This window comes from Bombina bombina, chromosome 4 (assembly GCF_027579735.1).
Source record: "Bombina bombina isolate aBomBom1 chromosome 4, aBomBom1.pri, whole genome shotgun sequence".
NCBI classification, from domain to species: domain Eukaryota; kingdom Metazoa; phylum Chordata; class Amphibia; order Anura; family Bombinatoridae; genus Bombina; species Bombina bombina.
The window spans coordinates 909,438,787-909,456,725 of NC_069502.1; the positions used below are offsets into that span (position 1 = coordinate 909,438,787).

At 37.1% G+C, this 17,939-nt stretch overlaps 1 protein-coding gene across 5 annotated transcripts in view; it reads left to right on the forward strand.

The window, feature by feature from the left end:
- The window catches only part of UTRN (utrophin), a 1,395,536-nt gene that overhangs the window by 1,371,309 nt on the left and 6,288 nt on the right, over nt 1–17,939 (forward strand). For 4 of the 5 annotated variants that reach the window (XM_053711837.1, XM_053711835.1, XM_053711838.1 and 1 more), the window contains one exon: nt 15,281–15,303. The exons of the other annotated variant lie outside the window; for it this stretch is intronic. In XM_053711837.1, coding sequence (XP_053567812.1) covers nt 15,281–15,303 — 23 coding nt within the window. The remainder of the gene's footprint in view (nt 1–15,280; nt 15,304–17,939) is intronic. 5 annotated transcript variants of the gene reach the window in all.

The window sequence follows — 17,939 nt, forward strand, 5'->3', positions numbered from 1 at the left end:
AGTCAGTACTGATTGGCTAAAATGCAAGTCTGTCAAAAGAACTGAAATAAGGGGGCAGTCTGCAGAGGCTTAGATACAAGGTAATCACAGAGGTAAAACGTGTATTATTATAACTCTGTTGGTTATGCAAATATAGGGAATGGGTAATAAAGGGATTATCTATCTTTTTTTAAACAATAAAAATTAGACTGTCCCTTTAATATTGGATTACATTTTAGCTGGGTGCTCAATAAAATCATTCATGTGGTGTGTCTATTAAATAAGTCTTAGAGAAAACACTGCAGTTATTGAGCAAATGAAAAACAAGCATACACGTATATGCTCCAGTTAGTCCCCACATCTTCATCTGGAGCAAGATGAGGCTTGTTCCAGGACCACAACATTGATTCTGTCCCTTTTAAAGCAGTCACATAGTAGATAAAGGTGATTTGTTTCTTAAAGGGACAGTCTAGGCCAAAATAAACTTTCATGATTCAGATAGAGCGTGTCATTTTACACAATTTTCCAATTTACTTTTATCACCAATTTTGCTTTGTTCTTTTGGTATTCTTAGTTAACCCCTTAATGACAACTGACGTACCAGGTACGTCCTGCAAAAACTTGCAGTTAGTGACAATGGACGTACCTGGTACGTCAGTTGTCTGAGAGTGCTGGAAGCGATCGCAATTGCTTCCAGCAGCTCTCAGGGTATTGCAGTGATGCCTCGATATTGAGGCATCCTGCAATACCCTTTAAAAAGCATCCGATGCAGAGAGAGCCACTCTGTGGCCCTCTCTGCACCGGTAGCGATGGGGCCGTTCGTTGGTGGGTGGGAGCTTACAGGGAGGAGGGTGGGCGGCCCATCGCTACCCGGCATCCGGTTCCTTCAAGTACATTGTGCACACCGGATGCCGGGAGCGTGCGGGGGGGGCCGTGCGTGTTTGTTTGTGTGTGTGTGTGCGCGCGCAGCAATCACTGGCACTGCCACCAATGAATTTTGGTAAGAGGGAGGGGGGCAGCAAACTGTAATTTTTTTTTAATAATAATAGGATCTGGTAGGGTTAGGGGGGTGGGGGGTACTGGGGGGGGGCAGCTACACTACAGAAAAAATGGAAAAAAAAACATTTAAAAATAAAAAAAAACACTTTATTTTTTGGGGAACACTGGGTACTGGCAGACAGCTGCCAGTACCCAAGATGGTGGCAATTAGGTAGGTGGGGAGGGTTAGAGAGGTGTTTGGGGGGATCAGGGAGGTTGTGGGTTAAGGCAGGGGTCCATCACAGCTGAATAATTAAAAAAAAAAAAAAACACCTTTTATTTTAGTACTGGCAGACTTTCTGCCAGTACTTAAGATGGCGGGGACAATTGTGGGGTGGGGGAGGGAAGAGAGCTGTCTGGGAGGGATCAGGGGGTGGGATGTGTCAGGTGGGAGGCTAATCTCTACACTAAAGCTAAAATTAACCCTGCAAGCTCTCTACAAGCTACCTAATTAACCCCTTCACTGCTGGGCTTAATACAAGTGTGGTGCGCAGCAGCATTTAGCGGCCTCCTAATTGCCAAAAAGCAACGCCAAAGCCATATATGTCTGCTATTTCTGAACAAAGGAGATTCCAGAGAAGCATTTACAACCATTTGTGCCATAATTGCACAAGCTGTTTGTAAATAATTTAAGTGAGAAACCTAAAATTGTGAAAAATGTCACTTTTTTTTTTATTTGCTCGCATTTGGCGGTGAAATGGTGGCATGAAATATACCAAAATGGGCCTAGATCAATACTTTGGGTTGTCTACTACACTACACTAAAGCTAAAATTAACCCTTCAAGGTCCCTACAAGATCCCTAATTAACCCCTTCACTGCTGGGCATAATACACGTGTGGTGCGCAGCTGCATTTAGCGGCCTTCTAATTACCAAAAAGCAACGCCAAAGCCATATATGTCTGCTATTTCTGAACAAAGGGGATCCCAGAGAAGCATTTACAACCATTTGTGCCATAATTGCACAAACTGTTTGTAAATAATTTCAGTGAGAAACCTAAAGTTTGTGACAAAATTTGTGAAAAAGTGAACAATTTTTTTTATTTGCTCGCATTTGGCAGTGAAATGGTGGCATGAAATATACCAAAATGGGCATAAATCAATACTTTGGGTTGTCTTCTAAAAAAAAATATATACATGTCAAGGGATATTCAGGGATTCCGGACAGATATCAGTGTTCCAATGTTACTAGCGCTAATTTTGAAAAAAAAGTGGTTTGGAAATAGCAAAGTTCTACTTGTACTTATTGCCCTATAACTTGCAAAAAAAGCAAACAACATGTAACCATTGGGTATTTCTAAACTCAGGACAAAATTTAGAAACTATTTAGCATGGGTGTTTTTTGGTGGTTGTAGATGTGTAACAGATTTTTGGAGGTCAAAGTTAGAAAAAGTGTGTTTTTTTTCCATTTTTTTCCTCATATTTTATATATTTTTTATATTAAATTATAAGATGTGATGAAAAAAATGGTATCTTTAGAAAGTCCATTTAATGGCGAGAAAAACGGTATACAATATGTGTGGGTACAGTAAATGAGTAAGAGGAAAATTACAGCTAAACACAAACACTGCAGAAATTTAAAAATAGCCATTGTCATTAAGGGTAAGAAAACTGAAAAATGGTCCGGTCATTAAGGGGTTAAAAGCTTAACCTAGGAGGTTCATATGCTAATTTCTTAGACTTTGAAGGCCACCTCTTTTCAGAATGCATTTTAACAGTTTTTCACCACTAGAGGGTGTTAGTTCATGTATTTCATATAGATAACACTGTGCTGGTGCACGTGAAGTTATCTGTGAGCAGGCACTGATTGGCTAGACTGCAAGTCTGTCAAAAGAACTGAAATAAAGGGGCAGTTTGCAGAGGCTTAGATACAAGATAATCACAGAGGTTAAAAGTATATTAATATAACTGTGTTGGTTATGCAAAACTGGGGAATGGTTAATAAAGGGATTATCTATCTTTTAAAACAATACAAATTCTTGTGTAGACGGTCCCTTTAATACAATTACCTAATGAAATAGGGCCTTTTATGTTTATGCTAGAACATCTGTTTTAGATGTTACACCTACATTATTTTACCTCTCAATTAACTAATTTGATAATACAAGTGCTACCCACTCAGACCAGAGGATCATTTGATAATGTATTTTTATTTAAAATCAAACTTGTATTTGTTTTATTAAATGTGCCTCACTGTAACAGATGTTAGAGATCTTTACCCTAAAAACTGTCCTTAAAGGGACAGTTTACTCAAAAATGTTCTCCCCTTTAATTTGTTCCCAATGATCCACTTTACCTGCTGGAGTGTATTAAATTGTTTACAAGTAGCTCCTTTACCCTTATATTGGCATTTGAAATTGTTAATTTAGCATGTGGCATCCCCACCTATTCTGAAAGTTTGTGGCCGCGCGTATCAGCTATAGATAAGCTTTGTAAACACAGCCAGCAGAAGAAATTACACTCCCAGTCGGATATAGCAGAGATAAGGTAATACAATGTTGATTTTCCATTGTTCTCTCAAAGTACTGGTGATTGTTTAAAGGACAGATATAAGATAAAGAAGCAAGTATATTTGCACAATGTGATACAGTAATGAGATCGGATTATACCTACAAGCTCAACCTATTTTATTAGGCTGTGGCTTCAAAACACAAAATCAGAGCTTTAATATACACAAATAAACCTTAAAAAGCTAATTTGCATACATTTTTTACTCTGCAGTTAGTAAAAAAAAGCAATTGTAAACACATTAAGGGAAAAACTATTTTACAGTATACTGTCCCTTTAAATGTTAGGGCAGTGGTGACGAACCTTGGCACTCCAGGTGTTTCAGAACTACATTTCCCATGATGTTCCCCTTGACTTCAGAGTACCTAAGCATCATGGGAAATGTAGTTCTGAAACATCCCATGCCAAAGTTCACCATCACTGGGTTAGGGGTTGTGTCATAGCTGAAATCTGATTCTACTATGAACAAAAGCATCATCTTATTACGCCAAACCTTACACTTTAAATGGACAGTAAACGCAAAAAACAATGTTACATAATTCTGCACATAGTGCAAAATTATGTAACATAATCTTAGCAACAGCTTTAAAAATCTAAAGATTTTAGAGATTTTTTTTTCATCTTGCATAATTTAACATTGTCGGCCAGTTTACAAGTGGCATGCTTAAAGTAAACTTTTAAACTTTACATATATTTGTGTGTATATATGTATTTATATACATATTTACATGTATAAACACTTATATATTAGAGATGTGCATGCGTTTTCTGACAAATTGACATTCGTCATGTAATTTGGATATATACGAAGAAAGCACCAATGAAAAAAAAATTTTTAACGTTTTTTTAAAGGACAACTAAACACAAATAATCTTTATGATTTTGAACCTTCATATCTGAGAATACTTTTGCAATGAAAACTGCAGCTTTATTTTGTCAAATGAGTATATTGTTTTATGTTTTCTCATTTCATTGATTTCCCGGTCGCTCAGAACAAAAGAATCCTAGCTAACCAATGACAAATTAATATTCAGATATCGCCTGCCCTTATCTCCTTCCTTAAGGTGGTTTAGCACTAATTCAACTTAATTATTTAACCCCTTAACAATGCATTTCCTGTACGTCGTAAAGGGTTTCAAGCAGCTGGAAGCGATCCTGATCCACTCTGTGGCCCTCTCTGCATCGGCAAGCGATGGTGCAGATCGTTGGTGGATGGGAGCAGCTGTAGGGAGGCGGGTGGGTGGCCCATCGCTGGGGAACTTCCTTCTTTCAATGCCGGGAGCGCGCGGGAGGTGAGGGGCGGGTGCGCAGGCATGCGATCTAAGCATATAAAAAAAAAAAAGTGGTGGGATAGAATACTGGGAGAGCTCTTTGGGGGGGATCAGGGAGGTTGGGGGATAAGGGGGATCCTACACAGCAGAATATGATTTAAAAAAATAATAATAATAACCCCCCCCCCCCTTAAGATGGCAGGGACAATTGTGGGGTGGGGGAGGGATGAGAGCGGTTTGGGAGAGATCAGGTGGTGGGATGTGTCAGGTGGGAGGCTGATCTCTACAGTAAAGCTAAAATTAAGCCTTCAAGCTCTGTACAAGCTACCTAATTAACCCCGTCACTGCTGGGCATAATACAAGTGTGGTGTGTAGCAGCATTTAGCGGCCTTCTAATTACCAAAAAGCAATGCCAAAGCCATATATTGTGGAAATAAAGATAAATTACCAGCGCTAAACTGTCACTTTAAGTATATATATATGAGAAAGTAGAGTGTCAGAATTTCTCACAAATATAGATATAAGAGAAAGGAGGAATAATCACAAAATAGTTGCAATAGTGTAATTCAGTGTGTGTAACATGCAGCAAAGAAAAGATGATTCGGTGTACCCTTAACACTGATAGATAAATTTGATTTATTCTCTTTACCCAAAGCCATATATGTCTGCTATTTCTGAACAAAGGGGATCCCAGAGAAGCATTTACAACCATTTGTGCCATAATAAATAATTTCAGTGAGAAACCCAAAGTTAGTGAAAACGTTAATGATTTTTTTCTATTTGATCGCATTTGACGGTGAAATGGTTACATGAAATATATCAAAATGGGCCTAGATGAATACTTTGGGTTGTCTACTACACTACTCTAAAGCTAAAATTAACCCTACAAGATCCCTACAAGCTACCTAATTAACCCCTTCACTGCTGTGCCTAATACAAATTTGGTGCGCAGCAGCATTTAGTGGCCTTCTAATTACCAAAAAGTAATGCCACAGCTGTAAATATCTGCTATTTCTGAACAAAGGGGATCCCAGAGAAGCATTTACAACCATTTGTGCCATAATTGCACAAGCTGTAAATAATTGAAGTGAGAAACCTAAAGTTTGTGAAAAAGTGAACGATTTTTTTTTTATTTGATCGCATTTGGCGGTGAAATGGTGGCATGAAATATATCAAAATGGGCCTAGATCAATACTTTGGGTTGTCTACTACACTACCCTAAAGCTAAAATTAACCCTACAAGCTACCTAATTAACCCCTTCACTGCTGTGCCTAATACAAATTTGGTGCGCAGCGGTATTTAGTGGCCTTCTAATTACCAAAAAGGAATGCCACAGCCATAAATATCTGCTATTTCTGAACAAAGGGGATCCCAGAGAAGCATTTACAACCATTTGTGCTATAATTGCACAAGCTGTTTGTAAATAATTTAAGTGAGAAACCTAAAGTTTGTGAAAAAGTGAACGATTTTTTTTTATTTGATCGCATTTGGCGGTGAAATGGTGGCATGAAATATACCAAAATGGGCCTAGATCAATACTTTGGGTTGTCTACTAAAAAAAAATATATTCTTGTCAAGGGACATATACTTTGTCATATACCAAATCATACTATTAAAAAATTGTATTAGTGTAAAGCGTTATTTTAATGTATTTACACTAGGTCTTCAGGCGCGCTAATCCGTTAATCCTAAATACAAATTTTGTTTTACTTTTAACTTGTGATATACGCGTAAGATTGCATATCACGACACATGCTAACTTTAGCGCACCACTTGTAATTTAGCCCTGTATTGGGAACATCATCTTGAACTTAATGCTAAAAGTAAAAAAGTGTCTAATAACTTGGATTAATTGCCTTGTTCAGGAAAACAATAATATAAACAAGTGTTGCAGGATATTTTGAGATTTTTTCTTGTAATATATTTTCTTTTAATGGTGTAGAAATCTTCATTATCACCCTTTTACATGCTAAAGTTTTCCATCTCTAGATAACATACAGCAACTCTGAAAGGCATTGTTCAGATTAGCTTTAAATAAGCCGTATACGCTGTTGACAGCCTTGACAAAGAAAAATGAAACTGGGCTTATGATAACATCACATTCCAGGGTTGAAATGACAGGGCAGGTTTGTCCTGATATTTCTCAATAAACCAAAAATATGAATAGAAACAATGTGAAGAAAAAAAAACATAAGATAAAAATGACTCACTACATTAGATTATATGAGGTTTTGATGATAAGGCTGTAAATAAAATAATATTAAGAGCTATATTTTCAGCTGGACCTCAATCACAAATGGGCGGATATTTAATATCACTATGTCAGTTGCAAATGGTCCTTTTTTTTCGTTGTCTTCCCTTAAGATTTTTATAGGATCTTCATATCAGAATTCTGCACAGGTCACTGGGGTAAAGAAAATGATATTGAGATGCCTGCACATTGAATATTGCTTATCAGACAGACTTCCTTCCTTAACATACATTGAATGACTTAAATAGGAATTTTCAATTCAGAATGCTTCTCAGACTCCCTCTTGAGAGACATAGGCGAGCAGCACAGTATATATCTACCTATAACATTGCATATAAATCTCCTTATTTATTGGGAAGTAGACATTGTTTAATAACAAACATCAAACATTATAGTTCTATGTGCGTTTTTGTTTTTTTTACTCTGACAGTGCGAGTAATGCATACATAGACATGCCCACACTTTAGCACCCTGTCATTGACCAAAAAAGATAAATTGTATCTTGTTGCAATAAAATTCCATAAGCCGAGAAATCTCATACATCACACTGCAAATGTATCACACGCTCCTTTGAACACGACTTATTATCCCTGGCAAAATAGATGCCATGACCTTTTATATAGCTAAGCCATAATTTTTTTTATCCTGGCAATATAAAATAGGGGAATCCTCTCTCCTTACATTCTTTTTATTTATTTATTTGACATTCTATAGTATCAAGGCTACATCAGACAGTGATCCTACCCCCAGGCATGTTACTGATTGTACCAGAATTTAATATTAATTTAGATTTAGATTTTTCTTTTAGATTTTTCTTCTAGTATACATTATACTTTAAAAAAAAAAAATTGCTGCTGTGACAAAAGGGGATTGGTTATATAGTGACATTTTAAAGGGACACAATAGTATTTTTTTCTTCTTGCATCTAAAAATCTGCATTTTATACATACTTTATTTTTTTATGTGTAATGAATGTTACTGTACTGATAAACTTTTGTTTTGTTAGTTTTTAAGTTTGTGAGGAATGTCAAAATCCTCCAACAAAGGAATGGAAGTTCTGCTTGTCAGCCAGGGAACAATCAGTCCTTAAAGGGAGAGTGAACTGTATTTTTTTCTTTCATAAGATGATTAGAGCCTACAAGCCATTACTCCTGGGATTCGACATCTGGCCACTAGTAGGAGGCAAAGATTGCCAACATTCTAAGAGCTTTCAATCCTTTCCACCTCTCCGATATCTCAGTCTTATCTTTGCCTCCACAGGTGGTGAAGAAGGTGAAGAATTGTGGTGCTTAAGAGTCTTCATTGAGTGTGGTTCTTAATCCAATTGAGACCCATTATCCCCTCAGAGAGCTGACTACAAAAACAGAGGGGTTTAAGGAGTACTGGGTAGTGACAGAATTACACCCTATGGGAGTTAGTCACAAGCCTGACACATGTGTTGTGGGGACCTGCCCCTTAGCCTCCTCCTAATGGGTCGTCATTATACTCTACATTCAAATCCTATGCTGTTGCTTGTGCAGCACTGTATGGGCTCTCTACTGGAAGCAGTCTTTTATGCAGCTAGTAAGCATGGTAGAGCAGGTGCATCTAAAGTAAGTGCAGCCACATAGCCCACAGGCTATTAGTAGATACACCAATTTTGAGGTACTTCATAGCCAGGGGACAGATATTTAATTAGAGACATTACCACCTTTATTTCAAGACTACTCATTTTTGTCTAGTATACATTATGGGAGACATTTTATTATACATGGGTACCCTTTTGATATTTTATTTTTATTCACATCTTTTTTTTTTAATTATTATTCTTCATCCGCACTAGTTTACCTCTTTTATGTTTAAATTTGAGCATCTTAGTTCCTTTGATTAAGATGTTTTATTTACTTTAGCTTTTTTTTCTAAACAACTATCTGCTAAGTCAAAAGAGGTTTGTCCCTTTCCTTGAGGCTATTACTGAAACAGTTTCTAGAAAGTAGACCAAGTCTGGTCTTCCTTTTAATATGTCCTCTAAGTTATAAAGGATACATACAGAAAGAGAAGCACTCTACCAGGAACGAACAACAGCTCAGTTGCTTGTTCTATGGCGAGTTACCACATAGGAGCAGCCTCTTTCAGCCTTATTGTTATTAATTCACAGAGAACATTCCTAAAGTATCAGTCTTATCCCTGCCCCGAAATACTAGCCAATCCTCTTCTGAACAAGGAACATGAACCCGTTGCCCAATGTGCCTAGAGGGATATAGCTGCACCTCACTAGGATGAAATATACATTTAGAGTTTGCCAGGTGTCTTGGTCAGAGAGGGATTGCCTGATATTTCGGTGCTGTACTGTACTGTTTAGTCAGGATCAGACTGATATACTACAGGGACGTTTTTTCTCTGTGAAAGGCACTTCTGGGGTGGTAGCGAACCATAAAACAAGCTATTACACCATTGTTCGTTCCCTGGTTGAGCTTGTCTATATTTTGTGTATGCAAATTATAACCCTTGGGGAAGCCTCCCTATGGGTGATGGCGAGAAACCAGATGTGGACCTGTTGTGCAATGTGCCAAGAGGGATATGGCTGCACCTCACTAGGCCCAAACGTACGTCTGGTGTCTCACAGGTTTCTTCGTCAGAGAGGGATTGCCTGGTATTTCAGTGCTGGACTGTACTGTTTAGTCAGGATTAGGCTGATATACTACAGTAAATTTCTCTGTGAAAGACGCGTGCTGGCTAAAAAGAGGCTTCTTCTGGGGTAATAACTAGCTATTATGCTATTGTTCATTCCTTTGTTGAGCGCTTTTTCTCTTTTTGTGTATATAAGTTATGAAGGGTGTTTCCTTTACCAGCTTTTACTGTTACATTTTTTCTGAGCAAATCTCAGATGACTCTGTGAATTAAGATTTCCAAAATCATTTTGTTCCTTTAGTTTATCTAGGAAACTAAAATCTTCCTCCTACTCACAAGTACCTGAATCTTCCAGATCTTCTTGGAAGCGCAATGCCAGCTGGAACAAGGCCAAGCAATCTAACGGGTCCTATTCCTTTTCTAAATCAGCTTGTAAGTGCGGCCTTAATCCATATTCTCTTCTGGTAGGGAACAGATTATGCCTTTTATCAAAAGGCCTGGTCACAGTCTGTTCAGGACTCCTGGGTTTTAAACATAATTTCCCAGGGTTACAGAATGGGTTTCAAATCAGGGTCGCCTTGATGAAGGTTTATTCTGCCCTATGTTATAAAAAAAAAAAAAAAACTTTGAAAGCAAAAGTTTTTTTTTTCCAGTCCATTCTCGACCTGGACTTTATGAGTGTAATAGTTCCAGTTTTGGAACAAGACCAAGGATTTTATTCCAACATTTTCACTGTTCCCAAAAAAGATGGAGCTTTCAGGCCTACTCTGGACTTACTACTTTCAAGATGGAAACATATTTCAGACAGTTCTACCCCTTGTTCAACAGGGTCAATATGTCCACAAAAGATTTGAAGGATGCCTTCCTTCATATCCCTTTCCACAAAGACCATCTTCTGGTCCTAACTTTACTTTTCAGGCAAACACTTTTTTTTACTTGTTTTGTCTAGCTCCAGCTCCAAGAATAGATAGTAAAATTCAAGGAATTCTCTTGTATGTATTATGAACTCAAGATTTGTCAGTGGCTCCATACCTGGTCTTTATATTAGTTCAGGCTCCATCTTTGCACTCAGCTGTATCTAATAGCAGTAGACATGGTCAGAAAATCAATATACAAAGCATTCTCTTCTCTGAAAAGAGTATAACTTCTAGGAGTCATGGATTCAGTGACAATGCGGCTTTCTCTAGCAGGTCATTGGAGATTGAAGTTAAATTTAAATTGTTCAAATCTACAGTTAATTTCCAACCCATCTGCAGCTTAATGTATGTAAGTGTTAGATCTGATGATTGCAGCATCAGATGCATTTCTCATTATACTTAACTTTCTTAAATAATGATTGGATTCCACAGTGAGACTGTCTCTGTCCTGGTGGATTAATCACCAATCCATTTATTTGGGGGCATCATTTATCTGTCCAACTTGGACTATAATCACTGCAGACGCCAGTCTCTTGTGTTGAGGTGCAGTTTGGGTGTCTAGGCGAGCCCAGGGAGTTTGGTCTTCTCAGGAGGCATGACTACTAATAAATATCTTGTAACTCTGTGCAATCTTCATGTCCCAGAGCTGGGGGTTTTTCTGAAAACAGAATCTTATTTACGTTTTCATCAGATAACATCACAGCAGTGTCTTTTATCAAACATCAACAAGGAACTTGCAATGAAGGGTGGTCTTTTGAATTGGGGAGAGAAAAGTTGTCTGCACAATTTCTGCATTTCACATCCCAGGAATGAAAAACTGGGAAACAGATTACATCAGTCTCAATTTCTTCTTCTTGGGCAATGGTCTCTCCATTAAGAAGGTTTTTCAACTTGATTGTGGAACAGTGGGGTCTACCAGAGATAGACCTGAAGGCTTCTTCTTCAAACAACAAGCTTCAAAAAATGTCTCTCTTGGTGTAAAAAAAACAGTAATTTTTGCTGGGATTGTTTTAGAATACCAAGAATCCTTCAATTTTTGCAAGATGATTAAGATAAACACTTCTCTGCAAGTTCCTTGAATCGTCATATATTCACAGGACTTACATGGAGGCAGGATAGTCTCCCCCAAAACAGTTTTCACTTCCAAGGCCTTTTTGAATGTGGTTTCTTTTGAACAGATTTGCAAGGCAGCAACCTGGTCTTCCTTGCATACTTTCTCTAAAATTAACTATTTCAATGTTTTTGCCTATTCTGAGGCTGCAAGCTCAACCCATTTTATTGGGCTGTGGATTCAATTGGCAGTTATTTCATATACAAAAATAACCTAAAGGATCCATTTCCCAAAGATTGTAAATTTTGAAGCTAGTATAACAAGTCACTGGAAACACATTAAGGGGAAACCATTTTTACTGTAAACTGTCCCTTGATTAACTTCCAGTTCACTTCAAAATCAAATTCATTAGCTTTAATTTATTTTTGTTTATACAAAAAGAAGGATGTTTAAAGGGACACTGAACCAAATTTTTTTTCTTTCGTGATTCAGATAGAGCATGAAATTTTAAGCAACTTTCTAATTTACTCCTATTATCACATTTTTCTTCATTCTTTTGGTATCTTTATTTCAGATGCAAGAATGTAAGTTTAGATGCCGGCCCATTTTTGGTGAATTACCTGGGTTATCCTTGCTGATTGGTGGATAAATGCATCCACCAATACAAAAACTGCTGTCCAGAGTTCTGAACCAAAAAAACCCTTAGATGCTTTCTTTTTCAAATAAAGATACCAAGAGAATGAAGAAAAATTGATAAATTGATAATAGGAGTAAATTAGAAAGTTGCTTAAAATTGCATGCTCTATCTGAATCACGAAAGAAAAAAATGTGGGTTCAGTGTCCCTTTAACTTGTTTAAAAAGTGCTTTGTAATATGCATGTTGGGACCATCAACTTAAGTTGCTATCTTGCTTATGAAAGAGCTCTTGTTAGAGCTAAGATAATTCTTTGCACTCTTAAAGGGACACTGAACCCAAATGTTTTCTTTTGTAATTCAGAAAGAACATGCAATTTTAAGCAACTTTCTAATTTACTCCTTTTATCAATTTTTCTTCGTTCTCTTGCTATCATTATTTCAAAAAGAAGGCATCTAAGCTTTTTTTTGTTTCAGTACTCTGGACAGCACTTTTTTATTGGTAGATGAATTTATCCACCAATCAGCAAGGACAACCCAGGTTGTTCACCAAAAATGGGCCGGCATCTAATCTTACATTCTTGCATTTCAAATAAAGATACCAAGAGAATGAAGAAAATTTGATAATAGGAGTAAATTAGAAATTTGCTTAAAATTTCATGCTCAATCTGAATCACGAAAGAAAATTTTTGGGTACAGTGTCCCCTTTAACTTTGAGTTCCCAGGACTACAAGGCGTCATCCCCCCGTGGGGACCCTTCTCATGCAGACTGAAAGAGGAATTTGTTGTGACATCACCACCTGTGTGTGTGATGACCTTACAGGGAACAAAGATTCATCTAACAATGATTGGTTATTTGTCCAGGATGATCAACAAACCCTTCTCTTGCAAGATCTAATTTGTGAGATCAGTGAATATTACTTACAAGCATTTGTTTGTACAATGTTGAATGCAGTCCTCTCACTTGCCCTGAACCGGGGAGGACAATTTTTTCCCTAGTTGCCCACCTGAAGCTTAAAAGGACATGACAGTCAGAATTAAATGTTCAGATAAATTCAGATAGAGAATGCAAATTTAAACATTTTTCTAATTTACTTCTATTATCTAATTTTCGTCATTCTTTTATTATACTTTGTTAAAAAAACATACGTATGTAGACTCAGGAGCAGCACTGCACCACTGGGAGCTAGCTGGTGATTGGTGGCTGCACATATATGCCTCTGTTATTGACTCACTTGATGTGTGCTTCTCATTTAACAAAGGATAAAAAGAGAATAAAGGTAATTTGATTATAGAAGTAAATTGGAGAGTTTTTTAAAATTTGATGCTCTATCTGAATAAAGAAAAAAAATGAATGTTTTTCCGGTCCCTTTAATAAATGTTCTTCTTTATGTGAATTATCATTTTAAATTAGGTTGAAATGTCATGTAAATTTGCCATGGTAAAGGGCCTGGTTCTATTTAAAGTGACGTCACAGTAATTATTTTATATGTTGCATTTTAAAAGGGACATTTAAAATGTTTAATTATTTGATAGATTTATTTTATGACACAGTTTCTGTGCTAAAAATGTTTTTATGACTATGGGTTATGTTATTTTCCACCAAAGAGATGTGTGAGTTATCAACCAGTGTTTCACTCAGTGCCTCCATTTATGGTTTGGCTTTTTAACAATGCCACAATCAAGTTTTTTAGTTTTATGAATGGACTTTTTTTTTTCTTATCAACCAATGAGTAATGAATGATCATAAACTTTAGTTTTTTTTCATATATATATATATATATATATATATATATATATATATATATATATATATATATTTATTTGTGTGTGTTTGTATATACACTGTATATATATATATATATATATATATATATATATATATATCTCATTGTCCCTTTAAGTATCCCAAGAATCTGGGTACACAGATATTGTAGAAACAGGCAATGGGAAGTAAAGACTCATGTTTATTACCAATCTGTAAATTACATTTATAGAACTATTTAGGGCACAGGCAATTCTCAAGCGTTGCTGTCAAAATAATATAAAACCAGTAAGCTCAAAGAGAAATCTGCGGACTGTGAAATACACACTCGCATTGTGAAATATGAGTCGGGATTATAGCAAAAGTAAAAATGACCAAATGCCGGGTCCTTATTGAAACAAAATATTTGGAAATGAGAATGGCGTGCTGTACTGGGCAAATTGAAAAGATTGAGGTGTTTTATTCAGTAATATAGTCACTGTGTTCGTAGATACATTTGTTACAGATAAAAGCTACAAGATTTATTTTGTAATCTGTTATTAAAGTGATATAAATCCAATCTTTTCTTTTGTGATTCAGACAGATCATACAGTTTAAAACAACTTTCTAATTTACTTCTATTATCAAACTTGCTTCATTCTCTTGGTATCCTTTGTTGAAGCAGCAATGCACTACTGGAGCTAGCTGAACACATTGGGTGAGCCAATGATAAGAGGCATACATGTGCACCCGCCACTCAGTTGCTAGCTGCCGGGAGCCCATTTCTGCTCCTGAACCTACCTAGGTATGCTGTTCAACAAAAAATACTAACAGAACAAAGCAAATTAGATAAAACAAGTAAATTGGAAAGTTGTTTGAAAATGCATGCTCTGTGTGAAACATGAAAAAAACAGTTGAGCTTTATGTCCCTTCTTTCTCTCTGTATCCTTTGTTGAAGAAGCAGTAATGCGCTAATGGAGCTCGCTAAACAAGCTTGTGAATCAATGACAAGATGTTTATATGTGCCACCACCAAACAGTAGTGCATTGCTGCTCCTAGGTATGTTTTTCAATAAAGATTATTAAGAGAGCTAAACAAATTAGATCATAAAAGTGTATTGAAAAGTTGTTTTAAATTGTACACTCTGTCTGAATCATGAAAGGAAAACAAGGGGGTCTCTATTACCCTTTAAAACCAAGCCCAAAAACAGCGGTTTGCCAAAACATAGTGTGTAATATTTTACCTGCATGTATTAATATATATTTGTTTTATTTACAGCAAGCCTTTCTGGAACTCAGCAGGTATGTTTTATACTACACTCACTTGTGTACACAAATAACTTGTATTATAAAGCTATTTTTAAACTAGGCACTTTTCCTCTCAATGACACATGCCCAAGGAAAAAATGATACAGCTAAATGCCAGGCGCAATGTTGTGACAATATCTAGTGGGGTGGGGGGGGGGGGGGAATAAGCAGTTCTGGTTAGTCAGATTGTTAAATTAAAAATGCGTGTGATACTTTGCAATCAAGAAAATGTATTTCATGTAGAAATTACTTGTAGATTACGAATTTGTTTCTAAGGGTGTCATACAAATGCATATTATAAAGGGCATCTAACAAATACACAGTGGATTTAAAAACTTATGTTAGTTAATTGTCCACAGATAGATCATGGCATTTACGTACCTCATTCTCTTTTGTTAAAGGGACACTCAAATCAAAATTAAACTTTTATGATTCAGATAGAGCATGACATTTTAATCAAATTTCCAATTTATTTACATTAACAAGATGTGCACAGTCTTTTTATATTTACACTTTTTGAGTCACCAGCTCCTACTGAGCATGTGCAAGAATTAATTAAATATACGTATAAGCATTTGTGATTGGCTAATGACTGTCACATGATACAAGAGGAGTGGAAATAGATTTAAGTTTGAAATTTGTCAGAAAAAAATCTATTACACATTTGAATTTCAGACTAAGTGCTATTGCATTGCCTTTTTATCATGGATTTGTTGATTATTTAAATCTACTGTAATTTCTGGTCCTTAACCCCTTAATGACCGAGGACATGCGCCATACGTCCTCAGAAAAAAAACAGTTAACGCCTGAGGACGTATGGCGTACGTCCTCGGTTTGTAAAGCAGCTGGAAGCGATCCTCATCGTTTCCAGCTGCTTTCCGGTTATTGCAGGATGCCTCAATATCGAGGCATCCTGCAATAACAATTTGTACCCCTCCGGTGCAGAGAGAGCCACTCTGTGGCCCTCTCTACACCGGACATCGATGGCCGCAATCGTTGGTGGGTGGGAGGCGGGTGGGCGGCCATCGATGGTTTCTGACACACAGAGGGGGGCGGGAAAGTCAGGGGCGCGCACAGACACGCGCGCGTGCACGGGGGGCGGCGGGCGGGCGCGTGCGTGCACGGGGAGGGAGCGGGTGGGAACCACTTACACTACACTATGTAAGTGGGAGGAAGAGGGGGAATAAATGCCCCCAAAAAAGTAATCTAAGGGATCTGGGAGGGGGTGGGGGTAGGGATTGGTCATGGGGAAGCTACACTACAGAAAACCATAAAAAAATAAAATAAAAAAGAGAAAATATATTGTAAACTGGGTACTGGCAGACAGCTGCCAGTACCCAAGATGGCCCCCAATAATGCAGAGGGGGGTTAGAGAGCTGTTTTCGGGGGGATCCTACAAAGCATATGTAAATATGCTAAAGATTTTTTTTTTTTTTTTTTTTTTTTTAAAAAACGTTTATTTTAGTACTGGCAGACTTTCTGCCAGTACTTAAGATGGCGGGGATAATTGTGGGGGAGGGAAGGGAGCTGTTTGGGAGGGATCAGGGGGTCTGATGTGTCAGGTGGGAGGCTGATCTCTACACTAAAGCTAAAATTAACCCTGCAAGCTCCCTACAAACTACCTAATTAACCCCTTCACTGCTAGCCATAATACACGTGTGATGCGCAGCAGCACTTAGCGGCCTTCTAATTACCAAAAAGCAAGCCAAAGTCATATATGTCTGCTATTTCTGAACAAAGGGGATCCCAGAGAAGCATTTACAACCATTTGTGCTATAATTGCACAAGCTGTTTGTAAATAATTTCAGTGAGAAACCTAAAATTGTGAAAAATTTAGCGTTTTTTTTTAATTTGATCGCATTTGGCGGTGAAATGGTGGCATGAAATATACAAAAATTGGCCTAGATCAATACTTTGGGATGTCTTCTAAAAAAAATATATACATGTCAAGGGATATTAAGGGATTCCTGAAAGATATCAGTGTCCCAATGTAACTAGCGCTAATTTTGAAAAAAAGTGGTTTGGAAATAGCAAAGTGCTACTTGTATTTATTGCCCTATAACTTGCAAAAAAAGCAAAGATCGTGTAAACATTGGGTATTTCTAAACTCAGGACAAAATTTGGAAACTATTTAGCATGAGTGTTTTTTGGTGGCTGTAGATGTGTAACAGATTTTGGGGTCAAAGTTAGAAAAAGTGTGTTTTTTCCATTTTTTCCTCATATTTTATAAAATGTTTTATAGTAAATTATAAGATATGATGAAAATAATGGTATCTTTAGAAAGTCCATTTAATGGCGAGAAAAACGGTATATAATATGTGTGGGTACAGTAAATGAGTAAGAGGAAAATTACAGCTAAACACAAACACAGCAGAAATGTAAAAATAGCCCTGGTCCCAAACGGACAGAAAATGGAAAAGTGCTGTGGTCATTAAGGGGTTAAAGTCTTGAATTTTGCAAGCATAACCCAAGTGTAGGGGAAAAATCCAGAACACATCTCTAGAACACTCCTGGAGACAACTTTACCATAATGAAACAACCATGGAACTATTTTTACAGTCACAATCATTTACATAAACCATTTTGCAAGTGTGTTCCTTTCCATAAGACCATACTGCGCTAGGGTAGCA